This window comes from Pseudorca crassidens, chromosome X, assembly GCF_039906515.1.
Source record: "Pseudorca crassidens isolate mPseCra1 chromosome X, mPseCra1.hap1, whole genome shotgun sequence".
Taxonomy (NCBI): Eukaryota; Metazoa; Chordata; class Mammalia; order Artiodactyla; family Delphinidae; genus Pseudorca; species Pseudorca crassidens.
The window spans coordinates 44976911-44991714 of NC_090317.1; the positions used below are offsets into that span (position 1 = coordinate 44976911).

A 14804-nucleotide genomic window follows, 5' to 3' on the forward strand; every position below is an offset into this window, starting at 1 on the left:
ATTATTAAAGTGCCGCACTTCCTTCTGGTACGAAAATAGGGCGGGTCGATATCCAGAAAGAGAGAGAGTGGTTGGTGGCGTCGCGTCTTCTATGACTGGTCATTGGTCCGCCTCTGGTGATAACCGTCCCAGTTGCCGGAGAAACAGTCGGGTCAGGGCTTAATAACTCACCGGTGATTGGTGATGAGGACGAAAGCGGGTTCCCTGGGCCGCCTCTGCCTTTTTAGCTCTTAAGGTTAAATTTAAAAGCCCAGGTGACTCGTGGAAATCTGTGCTGCATGATGACAGCGACGGTGAAGCTGGTGAGCAGAGTCCGGCGGCTGGGCTGCGTGCTGGCCTTTTGCTTCCTGGCCCTGTTTCTCTGGGGGCTCCCTGGGGCCCGGGCCCTCGACAACGGCTTGGCGATGACCCCTACCATGGGCTGGCTGCACTGGGAGCGCTTCATGTGCAACGTGAACTGCCAAGAAGAGCCGGATTCCTGTGTCAGGTATCAGCGATATTGGGTACCCGCTTCCCTTCGTCTTTCCGTGTATTTGTCTGGCTGTGTTTGGAGGGGTGGAGGGTCTCAGCGAAAAAATTTGAGCCCGAGGGAGAGCTCCCCTGTTGCTGCTGCTTTTTTATCCCCAGCAGACTGCCCTGGATGGGGACTAGTCCTAAATTCTCTCCATGTGACCCCTCTTGGCGTGGGAGTCCGGCCAGCGACCTCTGCTTCTCCACCTCTCTCTGCTTGATCATCCAACTAAGGACTTTCTCCATTTACCATCCAGTTCCGTTCAGACCCTTATTGAGAGCTGCTGCTCTGTCTCTGCCGGGTACTAGCAGTGAGGACAGCTGTGGTGAGTAGGAGAGACAGAGGACTAAGACGAGTGCCGTTTCTTCCCCTTTTGGGGTCACGGGTTCCTTGGCTGTAACTGGAGGGAATTTAGAGTGACCACGGAGTCTCTGAGATCTCCCCACCCCGTAGCCCTTGGGTATGGCATGTGCTTGGAAGGTTGAAGTGGAGGATCTTTATCTGTGGAAGGTGGATAAGACAGGTATTGATCCTTTCTGACCCACACATCCCTCGTCTGTAAATTGGGAAAACAACTCATCTCAGGGAACGACTCTGAGGTTAGGTAAAATAGTTCTTATCTCACACAGGTTGGCTTTCAATTAGATAACCCATTTAAAGGACAAAGTACAATGCAGTACCAGACTCCTCAATTAGGCATATAGAAGAAATGTTCTTAACCTGGAATCCATGGGAAAATTAATGCAAATCTGCAAATATGAGTATGTATGTTTTTCTGAAGAGAGGATCTTGAGCTTTGTTCACATTCTCAAAGGGATCCGTGACCTAGAAACAGTTAAGAATCACTGATAGATATTGTTTAAAACATAATAAAGACACCCTTGTTGCAAAGGCCCCTCTGTAAGCAGCGGTCATGGTAACATCCCAGTGGCCATAAGTTATTCCTATGAATGTCTTTACAGATGAAGTCAGGATGTTGGTCAAACATGACAATTAATTGGCTTGCTAAGTTTCAGACTAAATCCATCCATCGTGACCCTGGGGTAAATTATGGCCATCACATATTTCTTTTTTTGTCTCTTCCTTTTTTCCTAAGTGGTGGTTGTCTTATTTTTGTATCTGATTGTATAATTAATGCATGATCATGGCAAAAATTGTAGATGGTAAAGAAGAGTATAATAAAAATAAAGATTCCCCTCATTCCACCACCCAGAAATAATCATGGTTAAAATGTTAATATATGACCTTTCAATTTTTTTCTATGTAAATAAAAACAGATTTCTTTTAAAGTGATTTTCAATAAAAATGAGATCACGTTTATGTTGTGAGCAGTTAACCACAAGACTGAAGTCTACCTGCCTGGGTTCAAATTCTAGCTTATTATTACTTAGCCAGGTGATCTTGGGCAAACTAAGTACCCTTTCTAAATTAAAGAGTGAGTGCCTGGCACAGAATAAGAGCTTTAAAAGTTAAATTGACTCTTTGCATGGTTTCTTTTCTGCAATTTGTTAGTTCCCTATTTTCCATCTGGTATGTTTGGGGTTCTTTTTGTTTGTTTACGTTTTGGTTTTTCTTTGTTTTTGGTCTATCATATGTTGTGAATACAGTGGTTCTTCTTTTTTTTTTTAAGCCACGCTGCACGGCTTGTGGGATCTTAGTTCCCTGACCAGGGATTGAACCTGGGCCCTCAGCAGTGAAAGTGTGGAGTCCTAACCACTGGACCACCAGGGAATTCCCAATACAGTGGTTCTTGCTGTATTTTGGTTTTGATATTTATGTGTCAAACATCAGGTTTTTCCTTTATTATTTCTGTCTCCGGCATCATGCAGAGAAGGTTCTTTCCTACCTGAAGATAACATAGTCATGTATATTTTGTACTAGTATTTTTATGTGTTTTTAAAGTATTTAAATCTTTAATCCATCTGGACTTTATTCTCCTGTAAGCAGTACTACATTTAATATATACTAAATTTCATGGTATCAAATGGCTGGAAGGATCTCTTTCTGAACTTTCTCTTTGATTCCATTGATCTGTGTATTCTAATGCTAATGGTACTACACTAGCTTCATTTACATTTTGTAGACTGTTCACCTGTTTAATCTTTGAGGTGAACTTTTTGAGTCATGTTGCGAAGTTCCTTAAAAAGTCCTTTGGGGATTTGCCCAGAGTTTTATTAAATGTCTAGAAGTGTATAGGGAGAATTTACCTTTTTTTTAGTATTGAGTTTTCCTATTCAAGAGTAAAAGAATGTCTCTCCATTTATCCAAATAATTTGGGAACATCATAGTTTTATTCAGATGAGCCCTGCACATAATTTTAAAATTACCTCTAGGTATTTTAGGTTTTATCTGTTGCTTTTTTGGTTTCTCTTGTGAATGGTGTCTTTTTCTCCGAATAGGTCATTGCTGATATCTAAAGAAGCTGTTGATTATGTTAACTTTGTAGTTTTACTTTAGTAAACTGTCTTCTTAATTCTAATAGCCTTTTCAATTTCATGTATTTCTCATTCCTCTTTTAATTGTTTGGCGTTCTTAGGGTAGAGGGGAAAGGAGTGAGAAGAAAAAGGGCCTAGTCCAGTTTACCTTGCATTGGTTGTGATTACTGCCAAATTATTACTGGGTTGAAAAATAAATTGCAAAACCCCAAGATGCTTAACAAATAGGAGTACCCAAGCATTTGTTTAATGAATTGTAATGATTCTTGGAATTTCTCTTTCAGTGAGAAGCTCTTTCTGCAGATAGCTGAGATCATGGCCTCAGATGGCTGGAAGGATGTAGGCTATGAGTACCTCTGCATTGATGACTGTTGGATGGCTCCCGAAAGAGATTCAGAAGGCAGACTTCAGGCAGACCCTAAACGCTTTCCTGGTGGGATCCGCCGCCTCGCTAATTATGTGAGTTTATAGATAATTCTTTTTCATTCAGGAGACTATAAGCACTTCTGTACCTAAGCTTGCTCAGAAACACTTAGAAAGTAAAATAGCTGCTGTTATCCAAACAATGGATTCTAAGGCTAATCAGGTGGAATTTTCATCCCATCAGCAGATCTATGTTTTGCAATAGTTCTTGAGGCCCATCTTGAAGGAGTTCTCCTTTTGTGGAAACAGGTGAATTCTCTAGGAGGAAAAAGGAACTTGGTTCTTGACATGTGTGCATGTATTTCCATATAAGCTTTGAGCAGCTATCACAGTGGTACTATAAACTAGAGTTTTAGAAGATAGAAGGGATATATTCTGGAGATTGTTAAAGAGTAATAGAGCTGGACACTAGTTAAAGGTAGTGAAGAGTGATACTGAGTACAATTCAGTACTACTGCAATGGGGGGAAGAGCCAAGCTCAGTCCCAAATACACCAAAGAGGAGTGGGGTTTTATAGCCAACGAGCAGATTGTGGGGGTCAGTGGATGGAAAATTACTAAGATGAGACATCAGGAGGAGGGGAATTCTTGCTAAAGGCAGGCTGAGGACTTGGACATCAAGGGTGGGGCATAAGGAATTTGATCAGATATCAAAAGGTGGGGAGATGACTTCACAGGATTCTTGCTAAAACTGGACACGGAAGACCAAGGTAGAGGCCTACGTGAGAAGAGGTTTCAGAGGGGCCTAAGGTTTGGTTAAGGAGAGTCTTTGTCCAGATAAATCTATCATTGACCTGAAAAGGTAACTTTTAAGATCCCATCAGAGCCCACACACCACAACAAAGAGTAGCCCCTGCTCGCCACAACTAGAGAAAGCCCACGCACAGCAACAAAGACCCAACACAGCCAAAAATAAATAAATTTATAACAAAAAAAGATCCCATCAGAGGAAGATTAGAGCAACTGAAAACGTTCCCTTCAGTTCTATGCTATAGTTACATGTATAGTTTGAACTCAGCAGAATTGGAGACTTTGCTCTTTATCTTCCAACAAACTCATCTGGATAATTTTGGGGGTTTTGGGATGGAGGCAAAGCCCCCCAGTACCTGGTGAAGTGTACTGGTCTCTGCCTCCAGCCTGGAGTGGTTCTCTCTACTTCATGATTGCCCTTCTACTGAGGTGACTCTTTTCTCTCATTTCAGGTCCATAGCAAAGGACTGAAGCTAGGGATTTATGCAGATGTTGGAAATAAAACCTGTGCAGGCTTCCCTGGGAGTTTTGGATACTATGACATTGATGCCAAGACCTTTGCTGACTGGGGAGTAGATCTGCTAAAATTTGACGGTTGTTACTGTGACAGTATAAAACATTTGGCAGATGGTATGTTTCATTCAAAAGATTTATTAGTTAGCCATGAGCAAAGGGCAGAACTTTGAGGCCAAGGTAGCTGAGCATCCAAAGTACTAATCCTCACGTTGGAAATACCCAGTCACAATACTGGAAATAATTATTCTCAATGTGCCAGAGCTCCTGCCTCTTCTCTTCTTGCAGTTTGTCCATGCATTTGTTCATTCACGCATGTAAAATCCACATGTGCCTAACCACAGCTAATACCATGCACTTTTAATTCAGGAGGGCTCTGAGTTAATTACAAATAGTAATTGTAACTCTCCATCCATCACTTGGAAAAGCATCCAGAATGTCAAACAGTCACAGAGAGAGGAGCATCTTCATTCCTGCCTCTCCTCAATATATGCACCATCCCACACTGTCTCCTTGGAACAATCCCAGCAGTCTGTGCAGTACTACGCACAGTGTAAGCACAGAGCAGTCACCTGTCTCTGCTGCTGGTTTAAAATATAAACATGGCCCTTCCAGGCAGCCTCTTTTAAAAATATACAGCCCCAGCTGGAAATTCCCTTCTTTCCCTTATTTTACACATTGTTTTCTCATACAGGTTATAAGCACATGTCCTTGGCCCTGAACAGGACTGGCAGAAGCATTGTGTACTCCTGTGAGTGGCCCCTTTATATGTGGCCCATTTTTAAGGTGAGCTAGTGAGCACAGAATCCAATAGAGCCTTGCTGATTTTCAGAACTCAAGAACAAAGGAGACGAAGGTCCCTGTCAAAGCCCAACCTTACTTAACACTCTCATCCTACCATCTCTCCCAGGATCCACCCACTTCTCACCATCCCCACTGCTATAATTGGAGACTAAGCTACCATCAATTGGGAAGCCAGTCATCTTTGATTCTTCCTTTTGTCTCTCGGTTCCCAACCTATCCACCAGCAATCCTCTTAGTACTATCTACAAACTATATCCTGAATCAGCCCACTTCATTATCATGTTAACCTATTCAGTTTCCTTCTAAGGGCTTAGCACTATATGGAATTATTTGTTGATTTGCCTATTGTCTGTCTCCTCCATTAGAATGTAAGCTCCAGGAGGGCAGGGACCTTGTCTGACTTTATCACTGTATCCCTACCATATGGTAAGTGTTGAATAATTATTTATGGAATGAATCCCTGTTGTCTCCTTCTAATCTCTGCAAAATTCTCTCACCTCTTTCTCAACATCTTAAACCTCAGATATCCCACCTGCCTATCTACAAACTTTTATTCATTCCTTCAACAAATTATATGCCTAGGGTTCAAATTGCCTTATCATATGCTTGCTAAGTCCTGTGTAATTTGCAGGTTTTACTTATTAAAATCATTTTAGTTTTTTTTATTGAAGTATAGTTGATTTACAATATTATATTAGGAGATCGTTGTATTTATTTCTGATTATAAAAGGAAATACATGTTCATTTTGGAAAAGTTTGAAAATACAGTGAAGTGTGACAAAAATTAAAATCTTCCATAATCCCAGTACAGTAGTCCCCCCATCCATGGTTTTGCTTTCTGCAGTTTCAGTTACCCACAGTCAACTGCAATCTGAAAATATTAAATGGAAAATTCCACAAATAAACAATTCATAAGTTTTAAATTGCACACCATTCTGAGTAGCATGATAAAATCTCGCACCATCCCACTCCATCCCGCCTGGGACGTGAATCATCCTTTTGTCCAGCGTATGCATGCTGTGTACGCTACCCACTGGTTAATACCTGTATAGGAAAAAATGTAGTATATATACAGTTTGGTACTATCCGCGGTTTCAGGCAACCACTGGGAGTCTTGGAATGTATCTCCCGCAGGTAAGGGGGGACTACTGTACCTAGTTACCGTTTGGTAAATTTCCAGCAAGAACAGTGTTAAAGCCATTTTAAGTAAGATTTTAAGTTATATAGCCTACTTCTGAAGCAAACTTCTTACAACGAAATTCCATTATAATAAGGATTTAGCTCTCCTCATGGAGACCTTTAATCTGTAAACTAAAGAGGCTACGAGAGCCTTTTTTAAACATGATTGTTTTCCTATCACAAGAATATTAGTAGAAAGTAAACAGAGGAGTTATCTCTGTTTTCACAGCCCAATTACACAGAAATCCGAGAGTACTGCAATCACTGGAGAAATTTTGCTGATGTTTATGATTCTTGGCAAAGTATAAGGAGTATCTTGGACTGGACAACTTCTAACCAGGAGAGCATTGTTCCTGTCGCAGGACCAGGAGGTTGGAATGATCCAGATATGGTAAGAAACTGAGCCCTCCTGTTCAAGCTCCTGCAGAGGACCTGTTTCCTACTTGACACTCAAGATAAATCAGAAGGGAGAAGTTCCTGGGAGCAGGCTTTATGTGAGAGTACTCAGAGCAGGGTGCCCTGGAAGGTGACTTGTCTGTATGTCTAGGCAACTTTAAGAATGTTTTGTCTTATCTCACTTGAATTCTTTTTTTAAAAATCTATTTATTATTTATTTGGTTGAGCCAGGTCTTAGTTGCAGCAGGTGGGCTCCTTAGTTGCGGCTTGCAGGCTCCTTAGTTGTGGCAGGCTGGCTCCTTAGTTGTGACATGCATATGGGATCTAGTTCCCTGACAAGGGATCGAACCCAGGCCCCCGGCATTGGGAGTGTGGAGTCTTAACCACTGTGCCACCAGGGAAGTCCCTCACTTGAATTCTTCATTCTTTGTCCCAGTTGGTGATTGGCAACTTTGGCCTCAGCCGGGATCAGCAAATAACTCAGATGGCCCTCTGGGCTATCATGGCAGCTCCATTACTCATGTCCAATGACCTCCGACACATCTGCCTTGAAGCCAAAGCCCTTCTTCAGGATAAGGATGTAATTGCCATCAACCAGGACCCCTTGGGCAAGCAGGGGTACCGGCTTAGAAAGGTACAGTAAATAATGTTCTATGGGACAAACTAGGAATTGGCCAGGAACATCTTCTCCTGCCTTTTAGTTTACAATTTATCCAAATGTTTATTTGGGGTGTGTATTTTTTTATAAAGTTATTTAATTAATTTATTTTTGGCTGCTTTGGTTCTTTGTTGCTGTGCGTGGCTTTCTCTATTTGCGGCGAGCGGGGGTTACTCTTCGGTGCAGTGTGTGGGCTTCTCATTTTAGTGGCTTCTCTTGTTGTGGAACACGAGCTCTAGGCACGTGGGCTTCAGTAGTTGTGGCACGCGGGCTCAGTAGTTGTGGCTCACGGGCTCTAGAGCTCAGGCTCAGTAGTTGTGGCACATGGGCTTAGTTGCTCCATGGCATGTAGGATCTTCCCGGGCCAGGGCTCGAACCCGTGTCCCCTGCATTGGCAGGCGGATTCTTAACCACTACGCTACCAGGGAAGCCTGGGGTGTGTATTTTAAGATGGTTTAATATCCAAGTACCAAGTCTGTCTTGCACCTAAATCTGTTACATTGGAGGATCTGCACTGATCTTTTGAGAATGTTTTTTTAAATCTTGATATCATAATCAGTAATGAGGCTCCCTTGTGCTAATTTTTCCTAGAAGTGCTCGATAGTTCTGATTATAAGACTTAATGCCACAACTAACAAGGCAGCTTATTGCTAGTTACCAAGCTATCACACCTATTTTCTTGGCTTACTTTTCAGGAGGACAACTTTGAGGTGTGGGAACGCCCTCTCTCTAACTTAGCCTGGGCTGTGGCTATGGTAAACCTGCAGGAGATTGGTGGACCTCGTTCTTACACCATCTCTGTTACTTCCCTGGGTCAAGGACTGGCCTGTAATCCTGACTGTCTGATCACGCAGCTCCTCCCTGTGAAGAGGAAGCTTGGGTTTTATGAATGGACTTCAAGTTTAAAAACTCAAGTAAATCCCACAGGTACTGTTTTGCTTAGGCTAGAAAGAGCAAGCTAGACTGCATTAAAATGCTTCCTTTAAAATGTATTATTTTGTTGCCAAAGTGACTACCCCACTTTTGTCCACCTTCAGCTGTTCTTATTTCTTTGAGTAAAAGTTTCTACACTTGAGCTTTTTTGTTGTTGTTGCTGTACGTGGGCCTCTCACTGCTGTGGCCTCTCCCGTTGCCGAGCACAGGCTACACTTGAGCTTTGTGATGATTACCACTTCTAAAGCTATCTGGAGAACATTTTTGGGGAAAAGCCTTTGAACCTAATGTAAACTGCTGAGAAAATAATAGCTTAATAATATAATAAGTAAAATAATAATTTACAGACATACCTCATGTCATTGCACTTCACAAATACTGTGGGGTTTTTTTGGTTTTGGGGTTTTTTTACAAATTGAAGGTTTGTGGCAACCCTGCGTGTATCACAAGTCTGTTTGGCCCTATTTTTCCAACAGCATTTGTTCATTTTGTCTCTGTGTCACATTTTGGTAATTCCTGCAATATTTCAAACTTTTTCATTATTATTATATTTATCATGGTGATTGCAATGTTACTACTGCAAAAAAAAATTGTTTCTCTGAAGGCTTAGATGATGGCTAGCAATAAAGTATTTTTAAATTAATGTGTATACATTGTTTTTTTTAGACATAATGCTATCGCAAACTTTAATAGATTACAGTATAGTTTGAACATAAGTTTTATATGCAAAAACCAAAAATTTGGTGACTACCTTTATTGGAACCAAACCCGCAATATCTGTTGCCTGTATTGGAACTATGTGCCAGGCACTATTCTAGACGCATATGGTGTAGTGACTCATTTTTATCCTCCCAACAACCCTGATGTAGGTATTTATTCACTGTAAATTACAGCCAGGATTTAAACCCAGGCTTTTAACCCTTACACTGCCACCTACTGAGGTATTAATAATTGGATGGCACTAATTATCTTGGCCTAAAGATAAAAACGACTTCCTCAGTTGAAGGGCAAAAGAATACCCCAACAGGAATAACCTTCATAAATGGACAACTTAGAGGCAACCCAACAGACATTACTGAATTTTTATGGAAGAATCTTGCCAAGAAACATACCACCTAGGTTTCCAAATCCAAGTTGTTTGCAGTCTAGATCCAACAAATGCAATTGGCTTACTTTCACCAACAATAGTTGATACATTATGACCTAAAATACTGAACCTCTGGCCAGAAGACCCCCTCCACTTTAAGATGAATTGCCTTATCTCTTGAGGTTCCATGATGAAGCAATGAACTTCAAACTGGCATATGGAGGAATGAGTTACTGAGGCAATTTCCAGATACTCTAATTCCTTGCTTTTCCTCCAATTGGTTTACCTGAGGACCAACCTGCAGTCAGTGCTTCAGGCCTGCTCCTTCCCCACCTCCCCTTGTACTATCACCCTTCTCCCACATAAGCAAAAAAGGGTGTATTCATCTCACCCATCCAGAATGCAGGACAGTACAAAAGCTAACAGGGCACAAAAGCCCCACTCAAAATACAAAGTGCATGTTGTTGTAACAATCCCTTTGCCTGTCAGGTGATTACCAATTATTTTCAATAAAATTGGAGGGCTAAGCATTGTCAGTTAATAAAAATTGGAATAGAATTGGTAAATCCAGACAATTCAACCACAGAAACTTGGAAGAAAACTGCTCTCATTGAGATGTGCTTCCAGTCACCAAAATGTGTAGCTTATTTGCTTCACATCCAGAGTTTTGCAGCACAAGAATGAAGCATACAATAGCATACAAAGAGGATTCCAACTATTAGGCATTTTACAAAATGGACAGTTATCCCCCATAGGTTCCATGGGGGAATTACACTGGAAATTCTATCCTTTGCAATTATTTCAACATGATGAAAATAATTTATATCTACTTTAAAATGTGAGGAAGTATATAAAAATGCTTAGGGGGCATGAAAATAAGTCTAATGACATATATAATATAGTATGCTATGCCTAGAGAACCGGGTTGAAATTCCTCATACAGTGACTTTAGTAGTAAACATTATTTGAGACAAATTATTTCACTCCTGGTGAACCTCATGTTCACTATGGATGTAATTGTTACTGATCTCATTCTATTTGCCCTGAATTCAGGTCTCTACTTATGTCCCATGATAACCAATAACAGCCTTTGCTTTTTAACAAAAGGAATCCCATGAAGTCCCAAGTGATTAAAGTGCAAATTAGACCATCATAGCATCTGATGTGAGTTCAACCAGTCAGATTCAACCCTTAATAAGTATCTAGAACCATCAAGCATAAATTTCCCAAGGAGAATTTTATTGATGGCACTAGTTAATTTCCCTTCCAAAAAAATAAACAATTGAAACTAAACGAAGTAAACAATCTCAAATGTTTATTGCTTTCATAACAAAACAAAATATGAAGCTCAAAACTGGATCACTTGGCCCTGTAACAGAACAGGAAGAAAAATGGTGAGTTTTTGTATTTTGCATAGAACCTTTACTCCATCAAGAACAGCGTCTATTCCTAAAGGGATCACCATCCTTTATTAAGGCCAGTCTTCTCATTCTCCCCTTCCTACTCATGTCAAAACCAACACCAAAATACTTTGAGCTATGGATCTAGTTTAGTTATTTTCAGAGGATTGCCCCTGATCTTGACGCCACAAGAATGAGTAGGCAGAAATGTTCACCTCTCTCAACATAATAAAGCCATAGAGAAAATATTGCACCTTCCACCCCATAATTATCTACCTTTCTCTTCTTATCTCCTCCCAGCTCAAAATGCTTGCATCTCTTAATAGCCAGCATTCTCTTAGATCTGCAGTTCGGCTCAACACATTCAAGCCTCAGCACAATCTTCTTTGTAGTTTTAGCCTGGAAAATAAAATTAAGTCAAAGCCTTCATAAATCACTACAGAAAATCTTTCTTCAAAAATATGACTGTTGGGTCAAGTACTACTTAAGGCAAAGCTCTGCAAAGTTTAAGAGTTGTGACAATCTGTTTTCAGCTATAGGGAGAAAACAGAAATGTGAAAATCAGTGTATTTAAGAGAAAATGGTGGCAGATTATCTAATTGAAATCAAGTTCTCCATTCATATCAAACATCCTAGAGGGCTTCTTATCAAATAGGCATTCATCACACCACCCTGGCCTTTCAGCTCTACGTAGTTAAGTATTCCACACACCCAAAAATGGGTCAACTGAGTCCATGCAACTATGAAATAAACACAACTTTCACAACCCATTTAAATAAGAGTTAATAAATACTACTTAATATCTATTCTCCAGAGACTACCCACAATTACATCTAGGTTTTATGTGCATTCAACTGTATTATTTAACTCCCCACAAATACTCAACTTCTAAAGCCTGCTCCTGTAGTTAGAATTCTATTCTTTAAAGTTCTCAAAAGAGCAGAAACCTAAGTACAATGTCCCTATCTCCTAAACAAGTTACCCAAATGTGAAAAGGCATATCACCACCTAGTGATCAAACCATTTATTGCACCTAAATGACCACTAAAATCACTCCTGAATACTTTCTGTAACCAGGCTGAATGAGGACCTAAGTGCCAAAAGAAATGCTATGTTCGTGGGAAGGCTATGCTCCAAGCACTGTATACTTTAGGGGGTAGACAAATCACCTGAGGTAGAACAGAAACTCAGAAATTCAGCCTGAGACCAACAGGGAATTCAGGAAGCCAGTGGAAGACCTAAATAGCTATTTTAAAGAGCTTTAAGACTTCATGAGTTAGGTAGCAGACTGACTGTAGACTTCTGAACTGAGAAGCAAAATAAGAGAACAATTCTTACTGCAAGCATGAGCTAAGGATTCGTTAGGACATGGCAACGGATAAGGAAGAGGGTGAAGAAAAGGATTTACGGGTGTCCTCAAACTTCAGTCCTGAGGAAGGCAGGGCACATTCCTTGATGTTTGCCTCTTCAAAAAGAGGACAAAAAAATATAAAACAATGAGGCAGTGCAGTATTGTAGACTGGAGTGAGACCTGGATTGCACTTCCAGCTCCACTGCCTACTAGATGTATGTCTCTGCAGGTAACTAAGATAACTTCACTGAAACTATGAAAACACATACCTATGTTGTAGAGATGTGTGGGCTAAAAACAAACGGGAAGTCTCTGCCACAGTAAGTGGGAAGCATATCAAACAGTGACCACTACAAACCTTTTTCCGGAAAATCGGCTTAGTCTGCCCACCATAGCCACTCTGCTTCCTGTCATAACGCCGCTTTCCTAGGAGAATGAAAATTATTTGTCAGGGTTTATCAAACATAACAAATCACAACCGACAAGTGGAAGTCTTCTCAGCGGTTTTATCTTGGGCTTTCCAGCAGAAATATCAATGCCCAAGTGGGGAAGGGAGGGAGGACTGGGCTCGTGTATTATATAACACAAATGCCGCATTAAAACCAAATCACGTATGCCCATCTTACCCTGGGCATACAGAGAATCCTTGCCCTTCTTGTACTGTGTCACTTTGTGAGGTTGGTGCTTGCCGCACTTCTTACAGAAAGTCCGGCGGGTTTTAGGAACGTTCACCTAGTAAATAAACCGTTCAGAAAGCGCAGTGTTATCAGACCAGCCGCACAAACCACCCGACCCGACCCAGCTAAAGCTAAGGCATCCCACGAGGACTAAACTCTCAAACTCGCTAACACACAACGCTGACTGGAAGGTGGTCCGGCCCCATGTGCTACAAATACAGCGGCCTCCGCCGAGCCCAAACTAAAACGAGAACATATTCACTCTACCGCTGGCTAATTCTACCTCTTTGACCCCATCACTTCAGTTCCTGGCCCCGAAGCCCGGCCCCTTTGGGCTCGACCGCGGCAACACTGAGTTTCTTTAGTACAACGAGTCCACGTAGGAGCCTGGACGCATCCCGGGAAGGAACCATCGACCGGGAAGTAAAGATTAAACTGGATGTTGCCTGGCCGCCACCCCAAGCTCCTACCATGTTTGCGAGAGCGCTATCGGCACGGAAAGAGAGAGGCCTGGCCGGAAACGGAAGTATATAGGAGGTTTCTGGTCGCGCTTCCTCATGGGAGTCGGTGGGAACGACCATAGAGTTTAAGGCTCTGTGCGCCGCGCCCTCTGGCGGCTGAGAGGACTCGATTCAGGATCGCGGGCGCAGGCTCAAGGAAGGGCTCCGGCTGAGGCTGATCCACTCTCTTCAACTTCCACCCGCCTCCCTCCAGCTTTGCAACTTTTCCTCACTTCATCACTTTTGGTGGATACTGCTGCGTAGCACCGTTAAGTGAAGGAAGCAGTGCTCTTCCCAGACCATCTGGCCTCCGTGTGCCTCCCGAGGGAAGCCAGGACTAGGGTCGGTCAAGTGGAGGAGCCCTCCACCTCCATATCCCATTCCCGTTCTACTTCAAGGACACTGGGAACAACATCTTTCATAGTGAACTGCTGGTTCACTGAAGGCTTGGAGGGAGCCAGTGCTCTAGTTTATCTATCACATGGCTAGTTGTTGCATTCCACAGATGTTTATTGAATGCCTATTCTGTGTTGGCCACTGTTCTAGGGGAGGGACACAGTAATCAAATAATCAATGTCATAAATGTATAATTACAGACTAAATACTTTGTCAGAAAGGAACAGTGCTCAGCATTAAACAGCCCCCTTTTGTTGAGGGAGCAAGTTGGCTGACCTAGGTTCTGAAAAGTGAGGATGAAATTGTTCAGCTCCAACAATAGCAATAACCAGGCCAAAAGATAGGAAGTATCCAGCATTTCTTCACTTCCCTGCATACCTGGCAGAAGGCATGTGCTAGGTTTCAAGAGAGTCCAGCAGAGAAAGACTGCAGGGTACTGAGCATTTTAAATGAATTGTCCCATAAAATTCTCACAGTAATTCTAAGAGGTAGGTGATACTATTATTCCCATTTTACAGATGAGGAAATTGAGGCCATAGGGTGTTAAACGATTTGCCCAATGCTGCTAGTATTTAGTGGAGTCAGGATACAAACACGGGTGATCTGACTCCAGAGCTTGGGTTCCTTTACCATTATATGACATGATTGTGTGGCCTGGTAATTATAATAGCTAACAATTATTGAACAATTATTATATGCCAGGTATTTTCCTAACTACCTTACATACTACCTCTTTTAATCCTAACAACCCAAGTGGTATGTACATTTATTAGTGTTTAACAGGCGAGAAAA

The 14804-nt window shown here is 41.7% G+C and overlaps 2 protein-coding genes and 1 non-coding gene across 3 annotated transcripts; 1 reads left to right on the top strand and 2 right to left on the bottom strand.

Annotated features, from left to right (window-relative positions):
- The first annotated feature begins 9 nt into the window (after positions 1-9).
- On the top strand, positions 10-9244 carry GLA (galactosidase alpha). Its single transcript, XM_067723263.1, has 7 exons — positions 10-487; positions 3231-3405; positions 4571-4748; positions 5326-5417; positions 6844-7005; positions 7447-7644; positions 8364-9244. The coding sequence occupies exons 1-7, from the start codon at positions 279-281 to the stop codon at positions 8628-8630; spliced, it is 1281 nt and encodes a 426-aa protein (XP_067579364.1). The 5' UTR covers positions 10-278; the 3' UTR covers positions 8631-9244.
- Positions 2170-2242, bottom strand: TRNAE-UUC (transfer RNA glutamic acid (anticodon UUC)). Its single transcript has one exon. It is a non-coding gene; the product is annotated as a tRNA-Glu (tRNA).
- A 1738-nt stretch (positions 9245-10982) lies between the features above and the next one.
- Positions 10983-13721, bottom strand: RPL36A (ribosomal protein L36a). The gene is made up of 5 exons (XM_067723264.1): positions 13587-13721; positions 13066-13171; positions 12798-12865; positions 11365-11487; positions 10983-11057 (listed from the first exon to the last, which is right to left on the bottom strand). Exons 1-5 carry the CDS (start codon positions 13695-13697, stop codon positions 11037-11039), a joined length of 429 nt encoding a protein of 142 aa, XP_067579365.1. The 5' UTR covers positions 13698-13721; the 3' UTR covers positions 10983-11036.
- Between the last annotated feature and the right edge of the window lie 1083 nt (positions 13722-14804).

Bases quoted from the DNA above. Each gene is read 5' to 3' on its own strand.
- GLA (XM_067723263.1), top strand. From the start codon at position 279: ATGATGACAGCGACGGTGAAGCTGGTGAGCAGAGTCCGGCGGCTGGGC. The intron at 488-3,230 runs GTATCAGCGATA...TTTCTCTTTCAG, and splicing joins GAGCCGGATTCCTGTGTCAG to TGAGAAGCTCTTTCTGCAGA. The intron at 5,418-6,843 runs GTGAGCTAGTGA...CTGTTTTCACAG, and splicing joins ATATGTGGCCCATTTTTAAG to CCCAATTACACAGAAATCCG.
- RPL36A (XM_067723264.1), bottom strand. From the start codon at position 13,697: ATGGTCGTTCCCACCGACTCCCATGAGGAAGCGCGACCAGAAACCTCC. The intron at 12,866-13,065 runs GTAAGATGGGCA...TCATTCTCCTAG, and splicing joins GGATTCTCTGTATGCCCAGG to GAAAGCGGCGTTATGACAGG. The intron at 11,058-11,364 runs GTAGATAATTAT...GTTCTGTTACAG, and splicing joins GAGGAGATAAGAAGAGAAAG to GGCCAAGTGATCCAGTTTTG.